At 31.2% G+C, this 27,464-nt stretch overlaps 2 protein-coding genes across 2 annotated transcripts; both read right to left on the bottom strand.

Annotated features, from left to right (window-relative positions):
- Positions 1 to 64: 64 nt before the first annotated feature.
- On the bottom strand, positions 65 to 560 carry LOC139425840 (uncharacterized). Its single transcript, XM_071181834.2, has one exon. The coding sequence runs from the start codon at positions 416 to 418 to the stop codon at positions 65 to 67; it is 354 nt and encodes a 117-aa protein (XP_071037935.1). The 5' UTR covers positions 419 to 560.
- Positions 558 to 18,339, bottom strand: LOC122271861 (uncharacterized). Its single transcript, XM_087161502.1, has 4 exons — positions 18,206 to 18,339; positions 13,115 to 13,215; positions 8,687 to 8,838; positions 558 to 5,923 (listed from the first exon to the last, which is right to left on the bottom strand). Exon 4 carries the CDS (start codon positions 5,862 to 5,864, stop codon positions 558 to 560), a length of 5,307 nt encoding a protein of 1,768 aa, XP_087017628.1. The 5' UTR covers positions 5,865 to 5,923; positions 8,687 to 8,838; positions 13,115 to 13,215; positions 18,206 to 18,339.
- Positions 18,340 to 27,464: the final 9,125 nt, after the last annotated feature.

Below are 27,464 nucleotides of genomic sequence, written 5' to 3'. Positions count from 1 at the left end.
ACTTGAACGTCCTTTCTTATAGAAGGCATGACAATTTCATGCGTTTTATTCATGGGAGCCCAATTTAGAGGTGTATACCCGGAACTTTATCTACACCATTTGCAATTAAGAACTCGAGTACAGTCTTACTATTAGCATAAGATAGAGGTGTTCTACCAAAGTTATCTTTAGCACTGACATTAGCACCTTCCTTTATTAAAAGCTCAACAACCTCCTCCTTATTGTTTATAACAGCTGTGTGCATAGGTGTATATCCTTCACTACTTTTAGCATTTATATCAGCGCCTCTTGCAACTAAAAGCTCGAATACCTTCTTACTACCAGCTAAAAACAGCGGCGTTTCATCATGAGAATCTTTGGCATCAACATCAACGCCTTCTTTTATTAAAAAATCGGCAACCTCATACTCTTCATTCATAACAGCAGCGTGCAGAGGTGTAAAACCATTCCGACTTTTAGCATTTATGTTGGCGCCATTAGCAATTAAAAGCTCGGAAATTTTTTTGCTTCCAGCGACAAACAAAGGTGTTACATCATCAGGACCTTTAGCATCAACATCAGCGCCGTTTTTTGATTAAAAGCTCGGAAACTTCTTCATTATCGATCAAAAGAGCGTAATGCAGAAGCGTAAGCCCATTGCTACATTTAACGTTTATATTAGCACCCTTTGCAGTTAAAAGTTCAAATACTTTCTTACTTCTAGCTGCAAATAGAGGAGTTGAACCAAAGCAATCTTTGGCTTCAACATCAGCTCCCTTTTTTAATAAAAGCTCGACAATCTCGTCCTCTTCGCTCAGAACAGCACTGTGCAGAAGTGTTTTACCTATATTATTTCTAGCATTTATATTAGCGCCTTTTTCAATTAAGAGCTCAAACATTTTCTTGGTACTAGCTTTAAACAAAGGTGTTTCATCACGGTAATCTTTAGCTTCAAAATCAGCGCCTTCTTTTACTAAAAGGTCGACAACCTCATCCCTTCTTTTCATAAGAGCATTATGCAGAGGTGTATAACCTTCGCTACTTTTAGCGTTTATATTAGCGCCTTTTGCAATTAAATGTTCGAATGCTTTCTTGCTTCCAGCTGAAAATAGAGGAGTTTCATCATGATGACATTTAGCTTCAACATCCGCACCTTCTTTTATTAAAAGTTCGACAACCTCATCCCTTTCATTCATAAGAGCTCTGTGCAGAGGTGTATAACCTTCGCTACTTTTAGCATTTATATTAGCGCCTTTTGCAATTAAAAGTTCGAAAACTTTCTTGCTTCTAGCTGAAAATAGGGGAGTTTCATTATGATGACATTTAGCTTCAACATCCGCACCTTGTTTTATTAAAAGCTCGACAATCTCATCCCTTCCCTTCATAACAGCGCAGTGCAGAGGTGTATAACCTTCACTACTTTTAGCATTTATATCAGCGCCTTTTGTAATTAAAAGTTCGAATGCTTTCTTACTTTTAGATGTAAATAGGGGAGTTTCATTATGATAACCTTTAGCTTCAACATCAGCACCTTCTCTTATTAAAAGCTCGGTAACCTCATCCCTTTCATTCATAAGAGCACTGTGAAGAGGTGTATAGCCTTTGCTATTTTTAGCATTTATATTAGCGCCTTTGGCAATTAAAAGTTCGAAAACTTTCTTGCTTCTAGCTGAAAATAGGGGAGTTTCATTATGATAACCTTTAGCTTCAACATCAGCACCTTCTTTTATTAGAAGCTCGACAACCCCAATATTTTCTTGCCTCACAGCCCAGTGCAAAGGTGCTTCTCCATACATATCTTTGGCTTCAATATCGGCTCCTCGTTTTATTAAAAGATTGGCAACTTTTTCATATGCAGCATAATGAAGAGGAGACCACCCTCTTTCATCAACAACATTAATCATATTTATTTTACTTTCTATCAGAGCCTCTAAAAGATCTACTAAACCTGTTTGCGCCGCCTCGTGTAATAAAATCTTTTTTGGTTTCTCAGCATCATAAGTTTCAAGGCTTTTTATTGCTTCACAAATGTCACAAGCATTCGCACCCTTTCTAAGGAGTAATTCAACAGTTTCCCAATGACCGTCTTTATCTGCATATCTTAAAGGCCTCCAACCAAGTAGTTGATCCTCAGCATCTGCTCTAAATTCGTGATTCAACAAAGTCTTAACCATATAAAAATTTCCATATGCAGCAGCTAAGTGCAGTGCTGTTCTTCCTACTTTATCTGCAGCATTAACGAAATCTTTTGCTTTCTCTGCATTTGATAATAATTGCTTTACTTTTTCTATATCATTGTTTAAAACTGCAATGTGCATCTTACAGGTATACTTATCGGCAGTTACCATTTGATCGAAAAAGATCCTAGTTAAGTTATGTTCTTTTCCATAAACCTGATGGCAAAAAAATTTAGTTACTTCTTTTCTTTTTATGTTCTTCGAGTAAAAATGTGCAGCAAAATATTCAGCAAAACTGAAGTGAATGAATATTGGTTTGGCAGCAACAATATGACTAATGAAACCTGAATTTTCTTTACCTTCTTGTATCTGTCTCTTGAGTAATTTTATCGTCTCCAATTCTTCTTCTATCAAAAACTGATTTAAATCTTCTTCATGGAAAAGTATACACAATGCTAACAAGGAATATTTTTTCTCGAAGGATGCGAATAACGTGTCATACTCTGGACCTGATTTCGATAGATTCAATATCTGTTTTTCTAAAAGATGCCTTTTGTACTTACTTTCAACAAAGGCTCTATATAAGTTCATAAGATCTAGTTTTATGGATATATTTGATTCGTTTTTGTTGAACTGATCATAAAAAGTTTTAATTTTTTCTTGAAAAGCTTCAATCAGCATCTTTGTTTGTAATGGTATTCCTGTAAATTCCTTATTTTTATCGGAGATGGACTGTAGCACTTTGTCTAGTAGTTTGTTAGCGTAAAGCTCAAAGTTCTCTTTGATGCTAAATTTCTGAATATTACACAACATGTTTTTCATGAACATCACCTGATCGTTTCTAGACAGTGGCATTAGACTAAATGAAAGTACACTTAATACATCTTCTAGTTCATCTTTCATGTGTGGCCGTGAAGTTATCCAGAGTTTCTCTACTTTTGAATGTTTTACAGCTTTTAGTAGTTCAACAACTTTCTCTTTGTATCTAGGAACGATCTCATCAAATCCATCTAATAATATAGCGACTTTACCTAAAACATTCAGTCTATACTTAAATAAATCTTGCTCCAGAGGTGTGTTTAAGCCAGCTATGTTCATTAGAAATTTAAAAATTTTGTCCTTGTCTTTAATGAAGTCATTATTTGCAAATATTTCTGTATAGTCATTCAAGTTAATTCTGACAACCCACAGAGAAGAATCAAAGTTTTTCATCTCTTGTGCTAGTTTAGTCAGAACCGTTGATTTTCCCGCACCAGATACTGCACTTATAATTACTATACGTCCATCTATGTCACGAAATTCACTTACATTTTCTGTATCTATATAATCACGTAATATTGATAGAGCACCTCGAGATTTTTGCCAGACAAATTGGTTATCTACTTCTTTCAGCCAATGAATATTTCGATTTTCAAATACCTTACTCAGTTCATCAAAACCTACTCTTTCGTCAGAAATCAACACAATGTCTTGCTCACGATTAAGGCTGGATTTTTGAATTTTATCGTTATAGGTTATATGTATTTTATAATCATTTTTAATATCTTTCTTAATTGTAAACTGATTGAAAATTCGATTGATGTAGTAGGTTTCAATGTCACCTAAATTTGAGAGTTTTTTGCCTATTTCTATCGTTTCTTTGTTCATGAGTTTCGATAACGTTCCTTCATCTACTACATGTTTTGACTCCTCGGTTATTAATGCACTTAAAGTTGTCTTTTCACCTTGGAAATAAATTGTCTTATTAGAAAGTATTTTTTGAGAATCCTCCGCTAAATCATGAAACTCTAAACTTGTGTTATCGACCATTTCATAATAAAATTCATCATTATCTCCTAAGAAATATTCTAAATCATTCTTCTCTCCAGAAAATAAAATAAACTTAAATTTCTGTTTATCTTTTAAAATATTCAATATTCTTATAAAATTGTTAATTAATATTTTCTTATCTTCCTTCCAGAGATCGCTATTACCTTCAACAACAAATAACAGAGGAGCGTGTTTATCTAATTGTTTTACAAATTCATTCAAAGCAAAAAACTGCTCTAAATTTAAAAGTTGCTTCAGACTTAGAAAAAAGCTTTTACTAGCTTCATAGTTAAGTTTATTCTCCACTAGAAGCTTATGTAGTTTTTTGATTCCAACTACAGGATGCACTTTACATATTATTTGCAAAAACTTCAAGTCAACGTTATTTAAAAAATCTGTATACTCCATTGTTGCCTTCTTTAGTTCAATATACTCAATCGATTTAAGATAATTAAAAGACTGTTTTTTATATACTTCTTTAAAGACTTCTAAATTTTTTAATTTAGTTATCTCCCTGTGTATGTCTGGAAAAATAAACAAAATGCTTTTGACACAAATTATTAATTTTTGCAATTGTTTTTCCGAATTGTGCTTAATAATTCCTAGCCCTATTCCCTCTTTTATGGTAAGATCTTGCAGAATTTCTTCAATTTCGTCCTTACTTATCACTCCTTTGGATTTGTCAACTAGCAAAACCAATAAATGATCTGCGACGGAAAGCATCGAAAGTTGCTTTAACCTGTGACAACAATTCAGAAATTCAAACTCAGATTGTGTGAAAATATTTGCACTACATTCTCCTTTTTTCACACTTTGCACTTGATAACGAAGAGTACAATATTCGTTACCATCTGGAGGTGGATTATAAAGGTTGATACAATTAGCTAATTCATGAAAATGTTCATATTCGTTGGGATTTGTTGTAAATATATCAAATATTTTTTTAACAATAATTCCACCTAATCCTTCTTTTACTAATGGCCAGTCGATGACCTTCATTGTCGTTTCATTTGAATTGCACATCTCCTTGGAAGTAAATGTTTTTTTAATATTGTCCATATTATGAGATTCCATCGTGTATTGAAAAAAATCCCAACCAGATGATCTGTGGGGTATATTTTTAATAAATACTCGATATAAATTACCAACGTTAAGATGTGAGTGAAGAGTATTCACCAAATTTGGTGCGGATAGGTAAATTGTGACATCCAAGAAAAAAGATGAATGGGCTTTACCGCTGTAGCGTACATCAAAGTCACTTTCCATTTTCAACAACATGTCTTTGCAACCAGGACTGTCAAAGACTACTGTATGCACGTGAAAACCTTCTTTTCTGCTCTTTACAAAAAAGTGACCCTCGCCTTTAGTTAGATATTTAGTAGAAAAAGCTGTGATTTGTCCAAGCCATGCTCCCAAAGAATGTCCAGTAATTGACAGAGTCAAATTAACAGATTGTTTTTGATTGAGTTTTTCCAGTTCAACCGCAATATTATCGGCAAAAGAAACCGCAGAGCTCATTTGAGAAGTGTATTCATTCGATAAAATACCCTCATAATCAGTCCAAAGATCATTCACGCTCTTGGGATTTGTGCCTTTGTGTGCAATTACAACTTGTTGGTGATCGGGATTCCAGTATGCTGCTCCAAAATAACCGTCTTCTTGGTTTTTTCCAGTTGTCAATAAATCCCAACCTTGTTCTAATGATTCTAAATATTCTCCTTCTTTATAAACTCTTGATGAGAATTCTGCTAACAGATAATCACTAGGATAAATACATCTATCAAGGATAATTGGTCTAGCATGCCTGCTATTTATATTTGATAGAATTGTAGATATGAAATTTCCATTACTTAATTCTAAATGAGTTACTTTTAATTTTTCGCAATAGGGAAAGGCCATTTTATTGTCTTCTCTAGTAAGTCCAAGTAAGTTATTCCACTTTCGAATTTAATGTTTACCTAAAAAATAACCGTTTATTATTATCAAAACCAAATTTAATTTACTAATAAAGATAGAGATACAACTTTTTTTCGTGCTATTGTAAAAAAAACAATGAAATTGCTTAGTGATTGAGTGGCTTGGCAACTACTTTACTTTCATTGCTAGAACTATTAACGCTATAATAGAATTTCAGAAAACTGCTAAGAAAATTAATTTTTAAAAACAAATGTTTTTTTTTTGCAATACGTCATAATAAATGGAAAATATAAATCTCAATTTTGAAATTTTTGGAGCATAGGTTGATTTTTCTTTTGCACGGCAGTACACGAGATTTTTAAACGATATATTTAGAAACTTTGTTTTATGGCTTTTTAAAAAAATTCCAACAATCTTTGCGAATTTATTTGAAAACAAAATTCTGGTACGATTTCCGTTTAGTTCAATAATGATATTTCTGGTAAAAAAGTTGATATATTTCTTATTAATAATATAAAAACATACGGCATTTAAAATATTCATTTGTATATTTTTCCGGAAATTTTGATTTTTTAGCATAAAAAAACAAAACTGAAAAGTAAATTTAACTTCATATATTTATGAACTAAATAGAATTTTTATAAATATTTAATTAGCTAAATACTAAACTAATAATACTAAATGATACTAGTTAACAAAATTATACTAAATAATTTTAACTACACATATTTTTTCAAAATCATTACTGTAGCGCTTCGGTTTAAATTACTGAGTTTCTTGGTGTTCCCTTAGAACAGAAGGAAACGCGGTTGACTTTGTCATATTCTGGTAGTTTAAACCATACTTTTTCTCTCAGTGCACTTTATTCTAATCGTAAATACCGTAAATCAGGAAAATGTTTCTCGTTAAAATGATTTTTTTTTTAAAAATACTCAAACCGTTGAAGCATTTTCTCCTACTATCTCCAATATATATTTTGTATGAAACATTACATATTTATTATTTAATATATATACAGCGGCCTAGGCCAATAGGCCCATACGCTAAATACAATGAATCATTTAAAAGATCAACAGACCCTTCTACATATTTATACATATTTATTATAACCACCCTATGAAACGGGCGGTGACATGTGTGTGGTTGAAGTCATATTCTTGACCATGTATGAAGCTACTGAAAAACAAGAAACGCACCCTTTGACTTAAATTCGCTTGGTTCACCAACCAGGCCAGCTGGTACGAGGGTTGCTATTTATATTTCTGGCCTAATAATGAAAAAACAAATATGTAGGATCAAAATTGGTTTTATTGTTTTTCAAAATATTCTCCATGATGATCAATACACTTTTGCATGCGTTTGAACCAATTTTCAAAGCACTTTTTCCAGTCCGATTGAGGTAACTCTAAAACATGCGTTTTGAATGCATCAACCGCTTCTTCGGGGGTCGAAAATCGTTGTCCACGTAATTTATTTTTGATGTGTGGGAATAAGAAGAAGTCATTGGGTGCCAAATCAGGGCTGTACGGCGGATGACCCATCAGTTTGATCTTTCGCTCCGTCAGAAATGCCTTTTGTTTGAGTCGATGTGTGAGAGCTCGCATTGTCATGATGAAGAATGATTCGCCTGTTCTTCTGCTTTTTTCGAATTTCTCCGATGACTTCTGGTAAACAAATGGTTGTGTACCATTCAGAATTAACCGTCCTGCGTTGCTCTAACGCCACTGTTGCCACATGACCGTTAATGCCGAAGAAACATGCAATCATTTGTTTCGATGTGCTTCTTCCTCGAACAACTTTTGTTGGTTTTGCCTCGTCTTGGAAGACCCATACAGTTGATTGCTGTTTTGTTTCCGGCTCATATGCATAGATCCATGATTCGTCACCTGTGTAGATGTTATACACAGCCTTTGATGTACCTTGAACGTATTTTTCCAACATTTCCTTGCACCAATCGACACGAGCCTTTTTTTGAGCTTTTGTCAGATTATGCGGGATCCAACGCGAACAAATTTTTTTTACGCTCAAATGTTCATGCAATATTTTATTGATGCTAGTCATACTAATGTCCAAAGACGCCTCTATCTCACGGTATGTCACATGACGATCTTGCTTTATCAGTTCACGCACAGCATCGATCTTTTCTGGCACAACAACGGATTTTGGACGACCTGCACGGGATTCGTCCTGGATCGAACATCGACCACGATTAAATTCGTTATACCAATTTTTTACAGTGCTGTAGGATGGCGCTTTATCGCTGAATAAAGAATTAAGTTCATCGAAGCACTCTTGTCTTGACAATCCACGTCGAAAGTTATGAAAAATAATGACACGAAAATGTTCACGATTCAATTCCATTTTTTGAAAGAGAAGAACTTTTCAATTTACTGTTAACAACACAAATGAAGCTATAATGGTAAATCGTCTGCTGAATTTATGTTTAAAATTATCAAACTTTCGATTAAAATCGTCTGCGGTCGCCTAGTAACACTTACTGTTGCCAAGGCCAGAAATATAAATAGCAACCCTCGTATTTGCAAGTGGCAATATAACCAGTAACATAACTTTGTGGTTCAATAAAGCGCACTATCCCTAATAAGAATAAAGCGCACTAATCAGTCATGGGAGTCAATACCAAATTACATATATAATTTATAATTTATCGATCTTCTAGCGTCCATGAAAATAATAGTTATAAATCCTTGTTCAATAATACCAAAAGTTCAAGTAACCTGATTTTGTTAAAGTAATAAAATGCATTTGATCCAATATGATAATAAAAATCTAGTAAAAATACTCACTTCTATTTAATTCATGGAGACAGAAAGCGAGGAAGATCACCAATTTGATGGCTTGAATTAGTGGAGCAAGATTTTCCTGTTATAGTAACTGCAGATAGGACTAGATGGTGGAAACTACGCTGCAAAGCCTTGTTATGTAACAGGCTGTAGTCCTTCGAAAGAAGAAGATGCCAGTGAATTTCGAGAAAAAAGCATTTAAAAAATTTAGTATGACACTTTATATACGAGTTATATTTTCTCTTTGTTAATGGTACAGTAATGCCAAGTAATAGGGACTGCGCATCTAACTATGAGACAATTGGTGTTCAGTTTGCCCGTGAGATAACTTTATTTTTTTTAATCTGTCATTTTGAGATAAGTATTAAATAAATATTTAAAAAACTTTATAATGTTATTATAAAATCCTCTCTGTAAACTTTTCCCTTTTTTGAGTTAAGTGGGGGTGATAAGAGGGGGAGAATTGAAATTCTTCTAGACAGTAAAATTTGTTTCCTATATATTGATTTTCATGGAATTCTCACTCTGAAGTATTTCTTCACGCCGAAACGATCGGACTAATAGTTTAGAAGTTATAAAGGATTTTTATATGCAAAAATAAAAAATTTTAATACTACATTTTTACGAACATGATACTGATATCTAAACAAGAGAATCATTGCTTTCAATGTATTTTTTCACGTTGAATAACACGAATTGAATTAACACTTTTCACGAATCAATCGAACAAATAGTTTAAAAGTTGAGAGTGCCTTTAGGTAATTAAAGTACTATATTTGACAAGACTTATGTATGTCTTTTACGTTGCTTTGAATATGAAAAGATACAATTTCAGGTGAAAATTTTAATAATAACCACAACAAAGCTTTTTTTTAAAAAGTACCTTCAGTAATATTATATAACACCCTTTTTTCCATAATTATTTGACTAATTAAGAAATAAGTATAAATAGTTTTTCAGTAATTAATCCATGTCATTAATTAGTCCGGAAACTTTGACTTAAATAAGAATATTATTAATGAAATAAGGCAATTATCTTTAAACAAAAGAATAATACAAAATACTTTTAACGGGACAATCTGCTTAACAATCCTTCTTAAGAAGACAAAATGATTGAGAAGTAAGAGTTAGCATCGGTGAGCAAGGCGAGTAGGTGGCATAACATTGCTGAAGGTGACATATATAGCATCATATAGAAAACTGCATGCACAAAATATCCAAAACAGTCACTTCTTTCTTAGATATCATTCAAAATTGACAAAAAAAAACATTTAAAAAGAAAAATCCTTTCAACTATATAACCAATCTACTGGACTACAACAATGACTTTTTTCATTGAAATTCATGCAATTAGATTATTTTGTATATTAAATTTATGTAAAAACACTAACGGTTAAATATACTTTTTACACGACCGGGATAGCCTGGTCGGTAGGGCGCTGGGCCCATATCCGAAGGTTCGTGGGTTCGAACACCGCCGGCCGAAGTGTATTTGGTGACTGATGCACGTTAAAATTCTGTCGAGTAGCAAAGTCTTCCATGTTCTCATAACAAATCAATACCTCTAGGGGTACCGGATTGGAGATCGATCGTTCTCTGATTCAGGTCAAAATTACGATCTGCGGATGAGTGAATGAATGTATGAATGGGTTCAACTTATAAACAGGTGTGACGTATGATGCGCCCGAAGTTGAATTCCTGGCCATAGATGGCGCCACTGAAAAACAAGTATCGCACACTCTGCCTTAAATTTGCGCGGTTCTACCAAGCAGGATTGCCTGTGTGGCAAGTGGCGTTAGAACCAACCAACCAATACTTTAGTCATTCTTATTGCACTTCTTTTGAAATTTTAAACTGTGTCGAACTCACAGATAGTTTCACGCCATTTTGCAACGGCAGACACTATCTGTCTATCTCAAGCAAAGTAATAGCTTTCATTGATGACACCATAAAACAAAAACAAAGTTAAAACAATCTTAAATCTGCATAATAATTTTCCTTTGCGTTAAGGATTTGAAAGATTTTAAAATAAGAGTAAGGAATATGAAAAAAAGAGTGTCATTTAACCTCTGCGTTTATTGAATGAAGCGTAACTTTTAGAATAAGGATTTGGTAATTTATAGTATGCTTGATTTTTACCTAGAATAATACGATGCAGATTTATTTATGACATTCATTATGACATGGCTGATGAACAGTTAGTACAAGGCCTGATGCATTTTTCAGGTTAGGCAAAGAAGAACTTTCACTATGTTTTGAGATCTAATACGGAAAATATGAAATGAAATGCTAAAAGTTTGATTAGGTAAAAGAATGATGCATTTCATAAACTGATAATGAATGGAAAGCAACAGATAACAGACAGTTTTACTGCATTGATGGGGTTATTTGTATCAAGACTTTGCAAATTTAAAAAATTAAAATGATATTCTTTTGTAATCAACATTGGTTGAACTGATTATAAATATTTCATTATTCTATAAATTTAAGTGTTACGTCATAAATGAAGGATGGTGTGGGAGAAGGTACAAAGTGACAATTTCCTACAAAACCAATTATCTTATCACAATTTAAATTGAAAAGCAAGAGAACCTTGATTTGCTTTCTGTGGTTCGCAATAAGCAAGTTATGCAGCGAGAAACTCTATTTTTTCCTCGCTTCTGACTGGACATTTGTGAATTTATTGAAATTTACAGGATACGTTCTTCATTTTAAATTATTGAAAACCTGCTTTTATTTCCATTTCATTTACATTTCTTTCGAAATTTTTCTTTAATTTTTAGAGAAACACACGATTGACAAGTGACAATACTTTTTGTGAAGTTAATAAATCATGATACTTACTAATCATTATTTTATGTTTATATACTAGTTATATTTTCTCTTTGTTAATGGCCCAGCTGCCAAGTAATATGAGACTACACATCTAAGACTGAGATAATTGGTGTTCGATTTGCGAATGGGATCATTTTCTTTTCTTTATCTGATGTTTCGCGATAAGTATTAAATAAATATTTAAAATGCGTTATTTTGTTATTATAAGTAATATCTGAAACCTCCTCTCTGTAAACTTTTCCCTTTTTCGAGTTAAGTGGGGGGGGGGGTGATATGATGGGGAGAATTGAAATTATCCTAGACAGTAAAATTTGCTTCTGATGTATTTTTTTGTATTTAATTGTCACACCGATGTATTTTCTCACACCGAAACTATCGGACTAAAAGTTTAGAAGTTATAAAAGTTTCTTATATTTAAAAAGTAAAAACTTTTAATTGTACTAAGTTACACATATGATATTGATATCTAAACAAGTGAAGAATTATTTTCATTGAATTTTTCATTTTGAATTGAATGAGACTTTACACGAATCAATCGAGAAAAAAGTTTTTAAGTTGGAAGTACCTTTATGTACTTAAAGTACTTATTTGAGATGAGTAATGTATGTTTATTACTTTGCTTTGAGTTTTCTCATGAAAATTCTCAGAAAAAAATTGAGAAATTTGAAAAACATTAAGTTTTAGATAATAGGACTAATAGTTTTTTTTCATAATGCAGTTAATTCAAAAATAGTACTTTTTATACACATAATAACCACATCAAAGCTTTTTATAAAAGTACCTTCAGTATTAATATAAACACTTTTTTTGCGATAAATAACTGGAGAATTTATAAATAAATTTAAAATGTTTTTCAACAGTTAATCCAAATTGTTAATTAATCAGAAAAATTTCACTTAAATAAGAATATTATTAATAAAATATTTTAAATAATGTTAAAAAGTAGAATAATACATAATACTTTTCACTCGACAATCTGCTTAAGAAGGCAGAATGATTGAGAAGTAAGAGTGAGTGTCGGTGAGCGAAGCGAGTAGGTGATATAACATTGCCCAAAGTGACACATATTACTTTAAATAGAAAGCTGCAAATAGTTAAATATCCAAAATAGTCACTTCTCTAGTAAATATCATTTAAAATGGACTAAAAACATTTGAAAAGGAAAATCCTTACAAATGTATAACCAATCTACTGGAATACAATAATGATTTTTTTCATTGAAATTCAAGATATTGGATTATTTTGAATATTAAATTTATGCAAAACAACTAACGGTTAAGTATGCTTTATACATCCTTGTTACATTTTTTTTAACATTATAAGTTGTTTTGAAATCACAGATAGTTTCACGCCATTTTGTAATGGCAGACACTATCTGTCTATCTTAAGTACAGTAATAGCTTCCATTGACGACACCGTAAAACAAAAACAGAGTTCAAACAATCTTAAATTTGAATAATAATTTTTTTTTACAGTAAGATTTTGAAAGATTTTGAAAACAAGAGTAAGGATAATGGAAAAAAAGTAATTTAACTTCTAGTTTTATTGAGTGTAGCGTAACTTTTAAAATAAGGAGTTAGTAAACTTAATTTTTACCTGGAATAATATGCTGCAGATTTATTTCATTATGACGTGGCTGAAGGACAGTTAGAACAAAGCCAAATGCTTTTGTCAGGTTAGGCAAGGAAGAACTTTCACTATGTATTGAGATCGAATAAAAAAAATATGAAATGAAATGCTAGATATTCATTTGAGCAAAATATATAATAATTTTCAGACTGGTGATGAATGGAAAACAACAGATAACAGACAGTTTGATTGCAATAATGGGGTTTTTTACGTCATGACTTTGCAAAGGTAAAAAATGAAAATGATATTCTTTTGTAATCAACATTGGTTTAACTGATTATAAATATTTCATTAATCTATAAATTTAAGTGTTACATCCTAAATGAAGAGTGGTGAATGGTGAACAATTTCTAAACCTATTTCTTACAAAACCAATTATTTTGTAACAATTTCCATAAAAAGACGGGAAACTTTGATTTGCATACTGTTGCGTCCAATACGCAGGTTATAGAACAGAAAACTCTGTTTTTTCCTAGCTTTCTCCGATTTTTTAATGAGTTAGATACTTGGCATTATGAATTTGTTAAAATTTGCGGGATACTTTCTCCATTTTAAATTATTAAAAACCAACTTTACCAGCTGTTCATAATTGAATTAACTGCATATTGTTGATTTTCGTTTCTTTTATTTTATTTCCTGCATTAGTTTATGCCTCTAAGTTGTATAGTTCTTGCGAAGAAAAACAAAACGTAATGCAAAGGTAAATACCCATAACAGCTGTAACATTAGCAGCATCAATTACGATTAATATAAAGAGAAATATCATGTTTTTTTTGGAATTTTAATCATTGCATGTATTACATTCTTCTATAACTTATTACAAGAGATTTTGCTTTTGTAGTGGTATCAAAACGCCGAGAAAATTTGGTCTAGGTACGAACTTATTGCTTGAGCAAGTATACTAGTGATGCAGTATCTGGTGAGCTAGCGATGTGATTAAAAAATAACTGTGAAAGTTGTGACAGAGGTGTGAGAGCAATAGAGAGCAGGAGACGGTAGGCCCAAAATTAAGGTTATTTTTCAAAATATCATTGACTGAAGCATTAACTTTAGAAAGAGTGAAGATTGCTGTATACATAGAAAGACAGAAGAGGCCAGTTTGGCCCTTCTTAGGTTGTTTATTGGTAGATCAATTAATTAGACATCATTATCTTTGACTATGATCTTAAATAACGTAACAAAAAACGTATTTTATACATGGTATTTAATTCTATTTGGTAAATGAAATTATTCCCATGAAAAGAATACTGTTTTTTGAACTAAATGTATACAATAGTTTCTTAGATAATTGAGTTTCCTTTCCTCTATAAATAATAATTATAGATGCGTATAAATTCTCGAGTTTTTTTATATAAATAAAACTGGGCTTATAGAGAAGGGTACCTCATATACCAAAGGTTATCCTCTTCATATACACCAAAGTATACCTAAAACTACCTGAGGTAATATTACACCTGCCAAAACAATTATGGGGCTACCCTCGTCATTCTAGGTATAAAGTTTTAAGTATATAATTCTGCAGCTAACACATGAATAATTAAATAAGCACTTAAATTAGATCAAAGACTGAAAAGTCAGGAATACTCAGTATCAATAAATGTTCGAAATACTCTAATACAAGGGATTTTCAACAGACCAATACTACTATAATTATAGGTTGGAATACTCTTGTTTTTTTTAATAAATATGAAATGTAGGGAAACTCGTGTATATAAAAAGGTGTAGACTTTATGTATACCAAAGGATACCTAAAGCTACCTGGGGTAATGATATACCTACCGAAATGCCAAAGGAACCAGCTTGCCTCTAACCATCAATCTAAGTATAAAGTTCTAAGTATACGTTTCTGGCCTTAACACATGAAAAAGTTTATAAGCATTTAAGTTAGGTCAAATTAAGGAAAGCCATAAACACTCAAAACACTGTATAATATTCAATTTATTTGATTTCACTATGATTTACCACATCTTATGTCATTTCCTCTTATCTCCTTTCACTTCAAAGTATTGCTATCACTGGATGACAAACATATTCTAACTTAGTTTCACTTTCTAATTTTTTCTTCTTCATTTTAATGTAAGTAATTTCATCTATTAAGAAATAAATATTTGTTTACGGAAAATTGGATAAAATTATTCTTAAAAAGACATCGACGCAAAACGATTTCTAAAATTAAAAAAGGAGAGAGAAGAACCAGTTTTATTGTATATTTCAATATTTGAAGTGCCATCATTAAATATGATTGGTGTACACCAGGGGTGGCGAACCTTTAGACACCAACGTGCCATTTTCTCTAAAAAATTGCTTAAGGTCTGGTTTCTTAGGACAAGCGCCTTATCTGGGCGTCAGGGGGACGTCAACGTCCCGCTGACGCCAACAAAATACTGGTTTCTTAGCTCAAGGTCTGGTTTCTTAGAACTAGCGCGGTATCTGGGCGTCAGCGGAAAGTTGGCGTAGAGCTGACGCCAAAAAAAATACTTTTTTGTTAGCTCAGCGTGAGCAGTCGGTCCAACACAGACATTATCTCTCATTGCGCATGCGTTAATAACGTAAACAAATATTTATTTTGAATTTGTATTGCTTTTGTTATTGTCGACCAGTGTTTTAGAGAACAAATAATGACTTTGTCCAAGAAAAAACACATTATAGCTGAGCTAAATGAAGAGTGCTATGTTTAATGAAGAAGCTATGTTTAATGACAAAATCAAAATCTTGGCTGATTTCAATGTGCTGTTGGATGTTGTCCGCCATTGCTTCTGTGGTTAACGTCACGTTGTAATCCAACTGCAGTTGAGTTGGACGGCAATTGTAGTTCAAAATGAGCGTTCGATGACGTATACTATAAACTCACAAATGGATCAATCAGAGGTTAGCGCTGATTTCCAGCTGACGGCGTCCTGTCCTAAGAAACCAGGCCTTTAATGAGGTCATAGACGTGCCGTCAAATAATTTTGACTTCGTGATTATTGAGAAAATAATAAATATTATCAATTCAAAACTCTTTATTTACATTGAAAAAAAAATACATTTCGCAATATCTCAGTTATACGCGTAATTCAACTTTCAAGTAACAATAATGTGACTTCTGCTGATGCAGATTAGATGACAAATAACTTAAATTAGGTTGTAAGATGTTAGTTTAAGCAGGACTATAAAAAATTGTTTCGCTAGTTATTTATTGTTAGCTTGTTTTTTATGGTTATTAATTGTTTTTTTAGCATTAATTTTTAGTTTTTTTGTTAATATTGTTCATTATTTTGTTTATTTTTTGTGAATTTTAATTTAATTGTTACATGTGCTTCACAGTGTAACAACAATTGTGATCGGTGGAGTGCCCAAAATATTGTGTCGAGTGCCATAAATGGCACGCGTACCATTGACTCGCCATCCCTGGTGTACACAGTTTGTTTTAGAACACTTTTCATGTGTCATTGAAATTATAAAATATATTGATAAATGCACATAACTAGCAGACTGCCCGTTTTTCGTACGGAGTAAAATAAAAGTAAATAAATCAGTACATATTAATCAACACTACTGGATCATACACTCAACTGAAAAGAATACAAGAATACATACATAATTGAACAGACACAATTAATAGTTCAAATAATTCTAACTGCCATTTAATTATTATTATTTGTTACCCTTCTTACCCTGATTACCAGCTTCCTTGTGATTTACGTGATTCCGATTCCCTAAATTTAGCGAAGCACATTTTAGAAGTTCAGCATATCGAAATAAAATGAAATATAGTTGACATCATTCGCTGCGAAAATGATACCATTGATCATCGCTCATGAGAGTCACCTCAATTTCCTTCATTAATTTCGCTCTTCTGTACTGTAGTAGTTTTATTTTTGTTTTTTAATTCAACCACTGTTGATTTTAAATTATTTTGTTTTACAGAAAGTCGTATCGACAGTTTTCTTATAAAATAATAAGTAGCGATAATTTTAGAAATGCTAATTTGATGACGTAGTCCTCACTTGTTATTGATATTGATGGTTGGGCTTACCGGACACGACAAATAGAAGATGTCTAAACTGATTTCAATTCCCTTACTTATCTATTGATAATTCACTAATTATCAATCAATTAGATAGCAGCATATATATATATATTAAATACGTCAATAAGAATTACGTCTCTATTGGGAAGGTAATACGTATCTTCCAATACGAATATTGCAAACTGGTAATTGTCATTCACAATCACAAAATTACAACAATTGTTTGATTTATTCCTTATTATAGTTCAGCCTCTGGCTCGGACATAATTATAAAAAAATAGTTAAATATTTAGAAATTTGGCAATTTGTTTTAATTAAATAGAGCTGTCAGATAGTTATCGCCAAAGGGGTTATCTTTGAAATATTTGACAAAGCAGAATTGCTTACAGGTTAAATTATTAAACCAATGCGAAAAAAAAATTTGAAACATCTATCCCGACTGAGTGATTTAATTGTTTGATTGATTTTTAGGATGCTGAGGGGGCCAACACTGTGAACTGTTCTAGTTTCAGTATGCTAGGACAAATGGTTCTTTTGTAACAAGAGAGATACAAGCAAAGACAAACATTTTTGAGCTGCGGATACTCATATTGGATAGAGTATTCATTTCTTCATGAATTGACCCAGGTTCAAATCACAGTGGTGATACAAATTCTGCTTTTGGTTCGCACCAACCACAGTGCTGACGTAAGATATCCTCAGTGGTAGACAGATTATAGGTTAGAATCCCCTAACCGTCGGCCTAATCATGGAAGATTTTCCTGGTTTTCCTCTCCGTGCAACGCAAATGTGAGTTAGTTCCATAAAAAAAGTCCTCCACGAAGGCTAGTTTGTCCTAATGCGTGACCAGAAGTTGCATTCTAGGTAGATTTCAAAATTACAAGGTTACGAAATTGAACAATGATAGTCATAAACTCAGAACTGGATCGGTTGTTCAACGCTGGTTATAAAATAAAACACTGACAAACTCATACTTTTAAGATGTACTATGAAGCTTAAACTCTCGAGATTAAAGTATTTAAAAAATAGTAAGTTTTATTTTTTACCTCCAGAAATCTAAGGCAGATCCTTTACGATGAGATATGGAGGGTGGATAGTTATACACAACAAATAATCTATGACATATTTCGCAGCTTAAAAAATAAAAGAAGAAAATCTACCACTACGTACAGAATGCCAGGTTAAAAATAATAGAATAAAACACTGAATGCTTTATGAGATAAGAATACATCATGTGCTCTGATAACTAAAACAAAATATCAGATAAAATACGAGTCATATCATTGAAAATGAAAGTGTAAAGATCTCCAAAACTAATATTTTTTATGATTTATATTCCCAATACTATTACATAAAGTGCAAAACATGTATTAATCTCCGTATATTAATTAATTTTCTAAATAAAAATGTCGAATTTCATTTGAATAAATATTTAATAACATTAAATTACAGCGATTTTAATAGCTTATTGAATTCATGTTATTTTAAAGCTTCAAAATTTTATGTTAATACATAAAATTGTCAAAGGTATCATGATAAAATTTCATTTTACCACATTTACGGAATTTTATCAAACATTATAAAACCATATTTTTTTGATAATTTTTTGAAATCATTAGTGTAGCGCTTCGGTTAAAGTTTCTAGTGTTCCCTTAGAGAAAGAAACATGGTTAACTTTATTACATTCTGGTAGTTTTGATCGTACTTTTTCTCTCAGTGCATTTAATTCAAATGCTAAATACCGTAAATCAGGAAGATGTCCTTCTTTTTATTGATTTTTCTTTTCAAAAAATTGAAACATTTTATCTTACTATCTCCAATATATATTTTGTACGAAAAATCAAATATTTATCGTAATAACCCTTATAAATGAGCTGTGACGTGTGTGTGACCGGAGTCATATTCTTGGCATGTATAACGCCATTGGAAAACAATAAGCAGGGCTCGAAAAAGCTCAGAAATTTTACCCGTCCCCGAGGACGGCTTGTCCAACAATGTACCCGTCCTCATTTGAAACTAACCCGTAGCTTCTAAATAAATAAAAGAATAATTTTCTCTTATTTATTACAAGCATTTATATAAATAGCACAAAGAATTAGCAGTTACTAGGATTACAAATACTAGGATTATATTATACAGAAATAAAAGAAATACTAGATTACTAATAATAAAACCCAGTATTTCTTTTATGAAATAATTAAAATGACAAAGGTCAAGACGGGAAAATGGCCGTCCGCGCGGACGTCGGATTCGAGAAATTCGCTGTCCGCGGGGAATTTTGGACCGCCGAGGACGAGCTGTTTTTCGAGGCCTGACAATAAGCGTAACATCTGATTTAAATTCACTTCGTTTCACAAACCAGACTTGTTGGTATTGGCAAGCGGCAATAAAAACAATAACATATACCTTAGTGGTTCTAAAAATAATTAAGCGCACAATCCCTAGAAATAATAAACAGTCATGGAAGTGAATGCTGGTCAATTACCGAATTACATGAATATAATTTATCGATCTTTCAACGGGAAATCTTTTAAAAAAATATTTCGAGCAGTCTATGAAAATAATAACTGGAAATCCGTGTTTAACATTACCAAAAATTCAAGTAACCTGATTTTGTTAAAGTCATAAAATGCAGTAGATTATGAAGTCTCGGATATCTATTCCGATGTGATAATACAAATCCAGTAAAAGCGCTCACCGAATTACAAGAATATAATTTATCGATCTTTCAACGGGAAATCTTTTAAAAAAATATTTCGAGCAGTCTATGAAAATAATAACTGGAAATCCGTGTTTAACATTACCAAAAATTCAAGTAACCTGATTTTGTTAAAGTCATAAAATGCAGTAGATTATGAAGTCTCGGATATCTATTCCGATGTGATAATACAAATCCAGTAAAAGCGCACACCGAATTACATGAATATAATTTATCGATCTTTCAACGGGAAATCTTTTAAAAAAATCTTTCGAGCAGTCTATGAAAATAATAACTGGAAATCCGTGTTTAACATTACCAAAAATTCAAGTAACCTGATTTTGTTAAAGTCATAAAATGCAGTAGATTATGAAGTCTCGGATATCTATTCCGATGTGATAATACAAATCCAGTAAAAGCGCTCACCGAATTACAAGAATATAATTTATCGATCTTTCAACGGGAAATCTTTTAAAAAAATATTTCGAGCAGTCTATGAAAATAATAACTGGAAATCCGTGTTTAACATTACCAAAAATTCAAGTAACCTGATTTTGTTAAAGTCATAAAATGCAGTAGATTATGAAGTCTCGGATATCTATTCCGATGTGATAATACAAATCCAGTAAAAGCGCTCACCGAATTACATGAATATAATTTATCGATCTTTCAACGGGAAATCTTTTAAAAAAATCTTTCGAGCAGTCTATGAAAATAATAACTGGAAATCCGTGTTTAACATTACCAAAAATTCAAGTAACCTGATTTTGTTAAAGTCATAAAATGCAGTAGATTATGAAGTCTCGGATATCTATTCCGATGTGATAATACAAATCCAGTAAAAGCGCTCACCGAATTACAAGAATATAATTTATCGATCTTTCAACGGGAAATCTTTTAAAAAAATATTTCGAGCAGTCTATGAAAATAATAACTGGAAATCCGTGTTTAACATTACCAAAAATTCAAGTAACCTGATTTTGTTAAAGTCATAAAATGCAGTAGATTATGAAGTCTCGGATATCTATTCCGATGTGATAATACAAATCCAGTAAAAGCGCACACCGAATTACATGAATATAATTTATCGATCTTTCAACGGGAAATCTTTTAAAAAAATCTTTCGAGCAGTCTATGAAAATAATAACTGGAAATCAGTGTTTAACATTACCAAAAATTCAAGTAACCTGATTTTGTTAAAGTCATAAAATGCAGTAGATTATGAAGTCTCGGATATCTATTCCGATGTGATAATACAAATCCAGTAAAAGCGCTCACCGAATTACAAGAATATAATTTATCGATCTTTCAACGGGAAATCTTTTAAAAAAATATTTCGAGCAGTCTATGAAAATAATAACTGGAAATCCGTGTTTAACATTACCAAAAATTCAAGTAACCTGATTTTGTTAAAGTCATAAAATGCAGTAGATTATGAAGTCTCGGATATCTATTCCGATGTGATAATACAAATCCAGTAAAAGCGCTCACCGAATTACAAGAATATAATTTATCGATCTTTCAACGGGAAATCTTTTAAAAAAATATTTCGAGCAGTCTATGAAAATAATAACTGGAAATCCGTGTTTAACATTACCAAAAATTCAAGTAACCTGATTTTGTTAAAGTCATAAAATGCAGTAGATTATGAAGTCTCGGATATCTATTCCGATGTGATAATACAAATCCAGTAAAAGCGCACACCGAATTACATGAATATAATTTATCGATCTTTCAACGGGAAATCTTTTAAAAAAATCTTTCGAGCAGTCTATGAAAATAATAACTGGAAATCCGTGTTTAACATTACCAAAAATTCAAGTAACCTGATTTTGTTAAAGTCATAAAATGCAGTAGATTATGAAGTCTCGGATATCTATTCCGATGTGATAATACAAATCCAGTAAAAGCGCTCACCGAATTACAAGAATATAATTTATCGATCTTTCAACGGGAAATCTTTTAAAAAAATATTTCGAGCAGTCTATGAAAATAATAACTGGAAATCCGTGTTTAACATTACCAAAAATTCAAGTAACCTGATTTTGTTAAAGTCATAAAATGCAGTAGATTATGAAGTCTCGGATATCTATTCCGATGTGATAATACAAATCCAGTAAAAGCGCTCACCGAATTACAAGAATATAATTTATCGATCTTTCAACGGGAAATCTTTTAAAAAAATATTTCGAGCAGTCTATGAAAATAATAACTGGAAATCCGTGTTTAACATTACCAAAAATTCAAGTAACCTGATTTTGTTAAAGTCATAAAATGCAGTAGATTATGAAGTCTCGGATATCTATTCCGATGTGATAATACAAATCCAGTAAAAGCGCTCACCGAATTACAAGAATATAATTTATCGATCTTTCAACGGGAAATCTTTTAAAAAAATATTTCGAGCAGTCTATGAAAATAATAACTGGAAATCCGTGTTTAACATTACCAAAAATTCAAGTAACCTGATTTTGTTAAAGTCATAAAATGCAGTAGATTATGAAGTCTCGGATATCTATTCCGATGTGATAATACAAATCCAGTAAAAGCGCACACCGAATTACATGAATATAATTTATCGATCTTTCAACGGGAAATCTTTTAAAAAAATCTTTCGAGCAGTCTATGAAAATAATAACTGGAAATCCGTGTTTAACATTACCAAAAATTCAAGTAACCTGATTTTGTTAAAGTCATAAAATGCAGTAGATTATGAAGTCTCGGATATCTATTCCGATGTGATAATACAAATCCAGTAAAAGCGCTCACCGAATTACAAGAATATAATTTATCGATCTTTCAACGGGAAATCTTTTAAAAAAATATTTCGAGCAGTCTATGAAAATAATAACTGGAAATCCGTGTTTAACATTACCAAAAATTCAAGTAACCTGATTTTGTTAAAGTCATAAAATGCAGTAGATTATGAAGTCTCGGATATCTATTCCGATGTGATAATACAAATCCAGTAAAAGCGCTCACCGAATTACATGAATATAATTTATCGATCTTTCAACGGGAAATCTTTTAAAAAAATCTTTCGAGCAGTCTATGAAAATAATAACTGGAAATCCGTGTTTAACATTACCAAAAATTCAAGTAACCTGATTTTGTTAAAGTCATAAAATGCAGTAGATTATGAAGTCTCGGATATCTATTCCGATGTGATAATACAAATCCAGTAAAAGCGCTCACCGAATTACAAGAATATAATTTATCGATCTTTCAACGGGAAATCTTTTAAAAAAATATTTCGAGCAGTCTATGAAAATAATAACTGGAAATCCGTGTTTAACATTACCAAAAATTCAAGTAACCTGATTTTGTTAAAGTCATAAAATGCAGTAGATTATGAAGTCTCGGATATCTATTCCGATGTGATAATACAAATCCAGTAAAAGCGCTCACCGAATTACAAGAATATAATTTATCGATCTTTCAACGGGAAATCTTTTAAAAAAATCTTTCGAGCAGTCTATGAAAATAATAACTGGAAATCCGTGTTTAACATTACCAAAAATTCAAGTAACCTGATTTTGTTAAAGTCATAAAATGCAGTAGATTATGAAGTCTCGGATATCTATTCCGATGTGATAATACAAATCCAGTAAAAGCGCACACCGAATTACATGAATATAATTTATCGATCTTTCAACGGGAAATCTTTTAAAAAAATCTTTCGAGCAGTCTATGAAAATAATAACTGGAAATCCGTGTTTAACATTACCAAAAATTCAAGTAACCTGATTTTGTTAAAGTCATAAAATGCAGTAGATTATGAAGTCTCGGATATCTATTCCGATGTGATAATACAAATCCAGTAAAAGCGCACACCGAATTACATGAATATAATTTATCGATCTTTCAACGGGAAATCTTTTAAAAAAATATTTCGAGCAGTCTATGAAAATAATAACTGGAAATCCGTGTTTAACATTACCAAAAATTCAAGTAACCTGATTTTGTTAAAGTCATAAAATGCAGTAGATTATGAAGTCTCGGATATCTATTCCGATGTGATAATACAAATCTAGTAAAAGCGCTCACTTTTATTTAAACCACGGAGACAGAAAACGTGGAAGATCACCAGTTTGATAGCTTGACTAAATGGAGATGAATTTTCATATTAAAATTGCTACAGATAGGACCAGATGTCAAAACTGCCCCTGAAGGCCTTGGCATGTAATAGGCTGCAGCTCTTTAAAAGAAGAAACCAGAGAATTTCAAGAAAAGCATGACACTTTATATATAAGTTATATTTTTTCTTTGTTAATGGTGCACCTTCCTGGTAATAGGGACTGCACATCTAACTATGAGACACTTGGTGTTAGATTTGCGCATGGGATAACTTTATTTTTTTTTATCTGGCATCTAGCATAAGTATTAAAAATAAATATGTAAAAAGTTTTGTTTTGCTATTATGAAAATATCTGAAAGCTCCTCTCTGTAAACTTTTCCCTTTTCCGAGTTAAGTGGGGGTGATATGAGGGGGAGAATTGAAATTATCCTAGATAGTAAAATTTGTTTCCGATGTATTTTTTTGTATTTAATTGTCACACCGATGTATTTTATCACCCCGAAACGATCGGAAGTTACAAAGGTTTTTATGTACAAATATTAAAAATTTGTAATCGTAAAAATTTACTCATTTGATATTGATAACTAAACAAGTGAAGCATTATTTTCAATGTATTTTTCCTATTGCATTGAATGAGACTATGCACGAATCAATCGAGCAAATAGTTTAAAAGTTGAAAGTACCTTTATGTACTTAAAGTACCTATTTGAGATGACTAATGTATGACTTTTACTTTCTTTTGAACATCTAAATGTAAACTTTCTGATGAAAAATTTGAGAAATATGAAAGAGATAAAATTTGAGATAATTCTATTAAATTTTTTCTTCATAATACCCGTAGTTCAAAACTAGTTCTTCTTGTGCCATATTTAACTGGAGTAATTAAAAATAAGTTGTTTTTGAACAATTAATCCAAATCATTAATTAATCCAAATCACTATTACTTTGACATAAATAAAAAATATTATTAATGAAATAAGGAAAATATTTTTAAAAAGTATAGAGTAACACATAATAATTTTAACTCAACAATCTGCTTAACAATCCTGCCTAAAAAGCCAAATTGATTGCGAAGTTAGCGTGAGTGTCGGTGAGCGAAGCGAGACGGTGACATAACATTGTCTAAACTGATACATATTGCTTCAAATAGAAAGCTGCAAGCACTAAATATCCGAAATAGTCACTTCTTTAGTAAATATCATTAAAAATAGAAAAAAAAAATATTTAAAAAGGTAAATCCTTTAATGGCTTTCATTGATGACACCATAAAACAAAAACAAAGTTCAAACAATCTTAAATTTGAATAATACTTTTCTTTTACATTGAGATTTCGAAAGATTTTAAAATTAGAGTAAGGAAAATGAAGAAAAAAGTAATTTTACCTCTGCGCTTATTCAATGAAGCGTAACTTTTAGAATAAGGAATATTAATTTTTATCTGAGAAATAAGACGATGCAGATTTATTTCATTATGACATGGCTGATGGACAGTTAGAACATGCATTTGTCAGGTTAGGCAAAGAATTACTTTCATTATGTATTGAGACTCAATAAGAAAAGTTTGAAATGAAAATCTAAATGTTCGATTAGGTAAAGGAAGGATACATTTCATAAACTGATAATGAATAGAAAACAACAGATAACAGACAGCTTTATTGCATTGATGGGGTTATTTATGTCATGAATTTAATAATGAAAAAAATAAAAATGATGTTCCTTCATAATCAACACTGGTTAAACTTATTGTTAATATTTTATTAAAGTGCAAATTTAAGTGTTACGTCTTAAATAACGAGAGGTGTAGAAGAAAGTACAAAGTGACAATTTCTAAACCAATTTCCTATAAACCAATTATCTTTTAACGATTTCCATTTAAAGATCGAAAAACTTTGACTTGCATACTGTGGTTTGCAATACGCAGGTTATTCTACAAAAAAAAAAATTTTTTTCAGCTTCTGACACAGTTTTTTAATGAGTTGGATACTTGACATTTATGAATTTATTGAAATTCTTAGGATGCGTTCTTTATTTTAAATTATTGAAAACCTGTTTTTATTTTTATTTTATTTATATTTTTTTGTAATTTTTTTCATCATTTTTTTTTAATTTTTAGAGAAACACGCGAATTAACAAGTGGCAATACTTTTTGTGTAGTGAAGGAATCACGACTCTCATTAAAATAATTTTGCGAAAAATAAGGACATTTTTAATTATAATTGAGCTCGAGAGTAAATATGTAGCAAAAAAAAGCATCTTGAAAAAATCAAAAACTGCAAAAATAATCGATTGCGATTTTTAGAGATTTTATTTCAAAATATTAATTCACTTTTACAAAATATATAATGGTAAATGTTACATTATAAAACAGTAATGTCAAAAATTAACAGGGATAATAAATTACGAAAAATAAACATAACAATATTTTTCATACAAAACAAAACTCACGATACAATTCACGTTAGTTCATTTCTAAATAAACACCTTAAGGATAATCAAAATAATTATAATTTTAAAAATTCTGAAGAAAAATATCATGAACAAATTTCTGAACAAGATATAATTAGATTCATCCTGTTTAATCTAACTATAAATATTTTTCATATTCATTTATATTAGTTCTCAGGGAGCTATTGGATTTTTGTGATACGTTATTTGCTATCTATTGCTTCAAAAGAAGAGTTTAAAATTATATCTGAAATATAAATAAATAGTAAAACTAAATATATTTGCGTATCTCTCTACTTGTCCAAGGCCGACTAGAAAGATACTCATTATGTATCTATAAACATCAATACCGTTATATGTATATTATCCCTTTAACGGTAGCCATGTTCACTATTATGTAGGTTTTGAAAGCTAACGTAATACCTTATAGAACTCTATTGAAGTCTTTTGTTAAATTAGTTTGTAAGTATAACAAAATAATTTCTGAAATGTTGCAATGTTAAGTTTTTTAATTGTAATAAGTTTTTGTACACTGATATTTGGAACATATTTATAAAAACAAACATATGTAACTAATGTATTTAACAAACATATGTAAAAAATTTGACAAATTACAATTAGTTTTTTAATTTCTTAAGAAACATGGGCGATTGATGATTAAAACACAAAACTCATGTTAAAAAGTTTAATCATTTAGTAATATTTAAACACGCACGGAATAATAAGCTAAAAGAAATGATAAAAAGCATATGCCCCTTTTCTATAGGATGATCAATTGTCTCAGTTGACATTTATTGTTTTGCCTCGGTAAGTGATCAACTTACAGAAATTTACTGTTATGATAAGTATAGGTATTTTAGAATAAGTATTTCCTTAGAATTTGGTGTTGTTAAAAACTCAAACAACCACCTTTTGAGCTTAAGCCAACACGATACATAATTATATTTAATAACAACACTAATAATAACATAAACAAGAGTATTAATGATATCAGCGTGAATAAATAACAATATGAAACAACAGAGTCTATAAACTGATTCCTCTTCTCCTCAAATTTTGATGTTTTAATTGCATATGTTAAAATG

This window comes from Parasteatoda tepidariorum, chromosome 4 (genome assembly GCF_982258835.1).
Source record: "Parasteatoda tepidariorum strain Cologne lab strain chromosome 4, Ptep-v5.0, whole genome shotgun sequence".
NCBI classification, from domain to species: Eukaryota; Metazoa; Arthropoda; class Arachnida; order Araneae; family Theridiidae; genus Parasteatoda; species Parasteatoda tepidariorum.
Note: the sequence above shows the minus strand (reverse complement) of the source record. Positions and strands in the feature narration are given on the sequence as shown.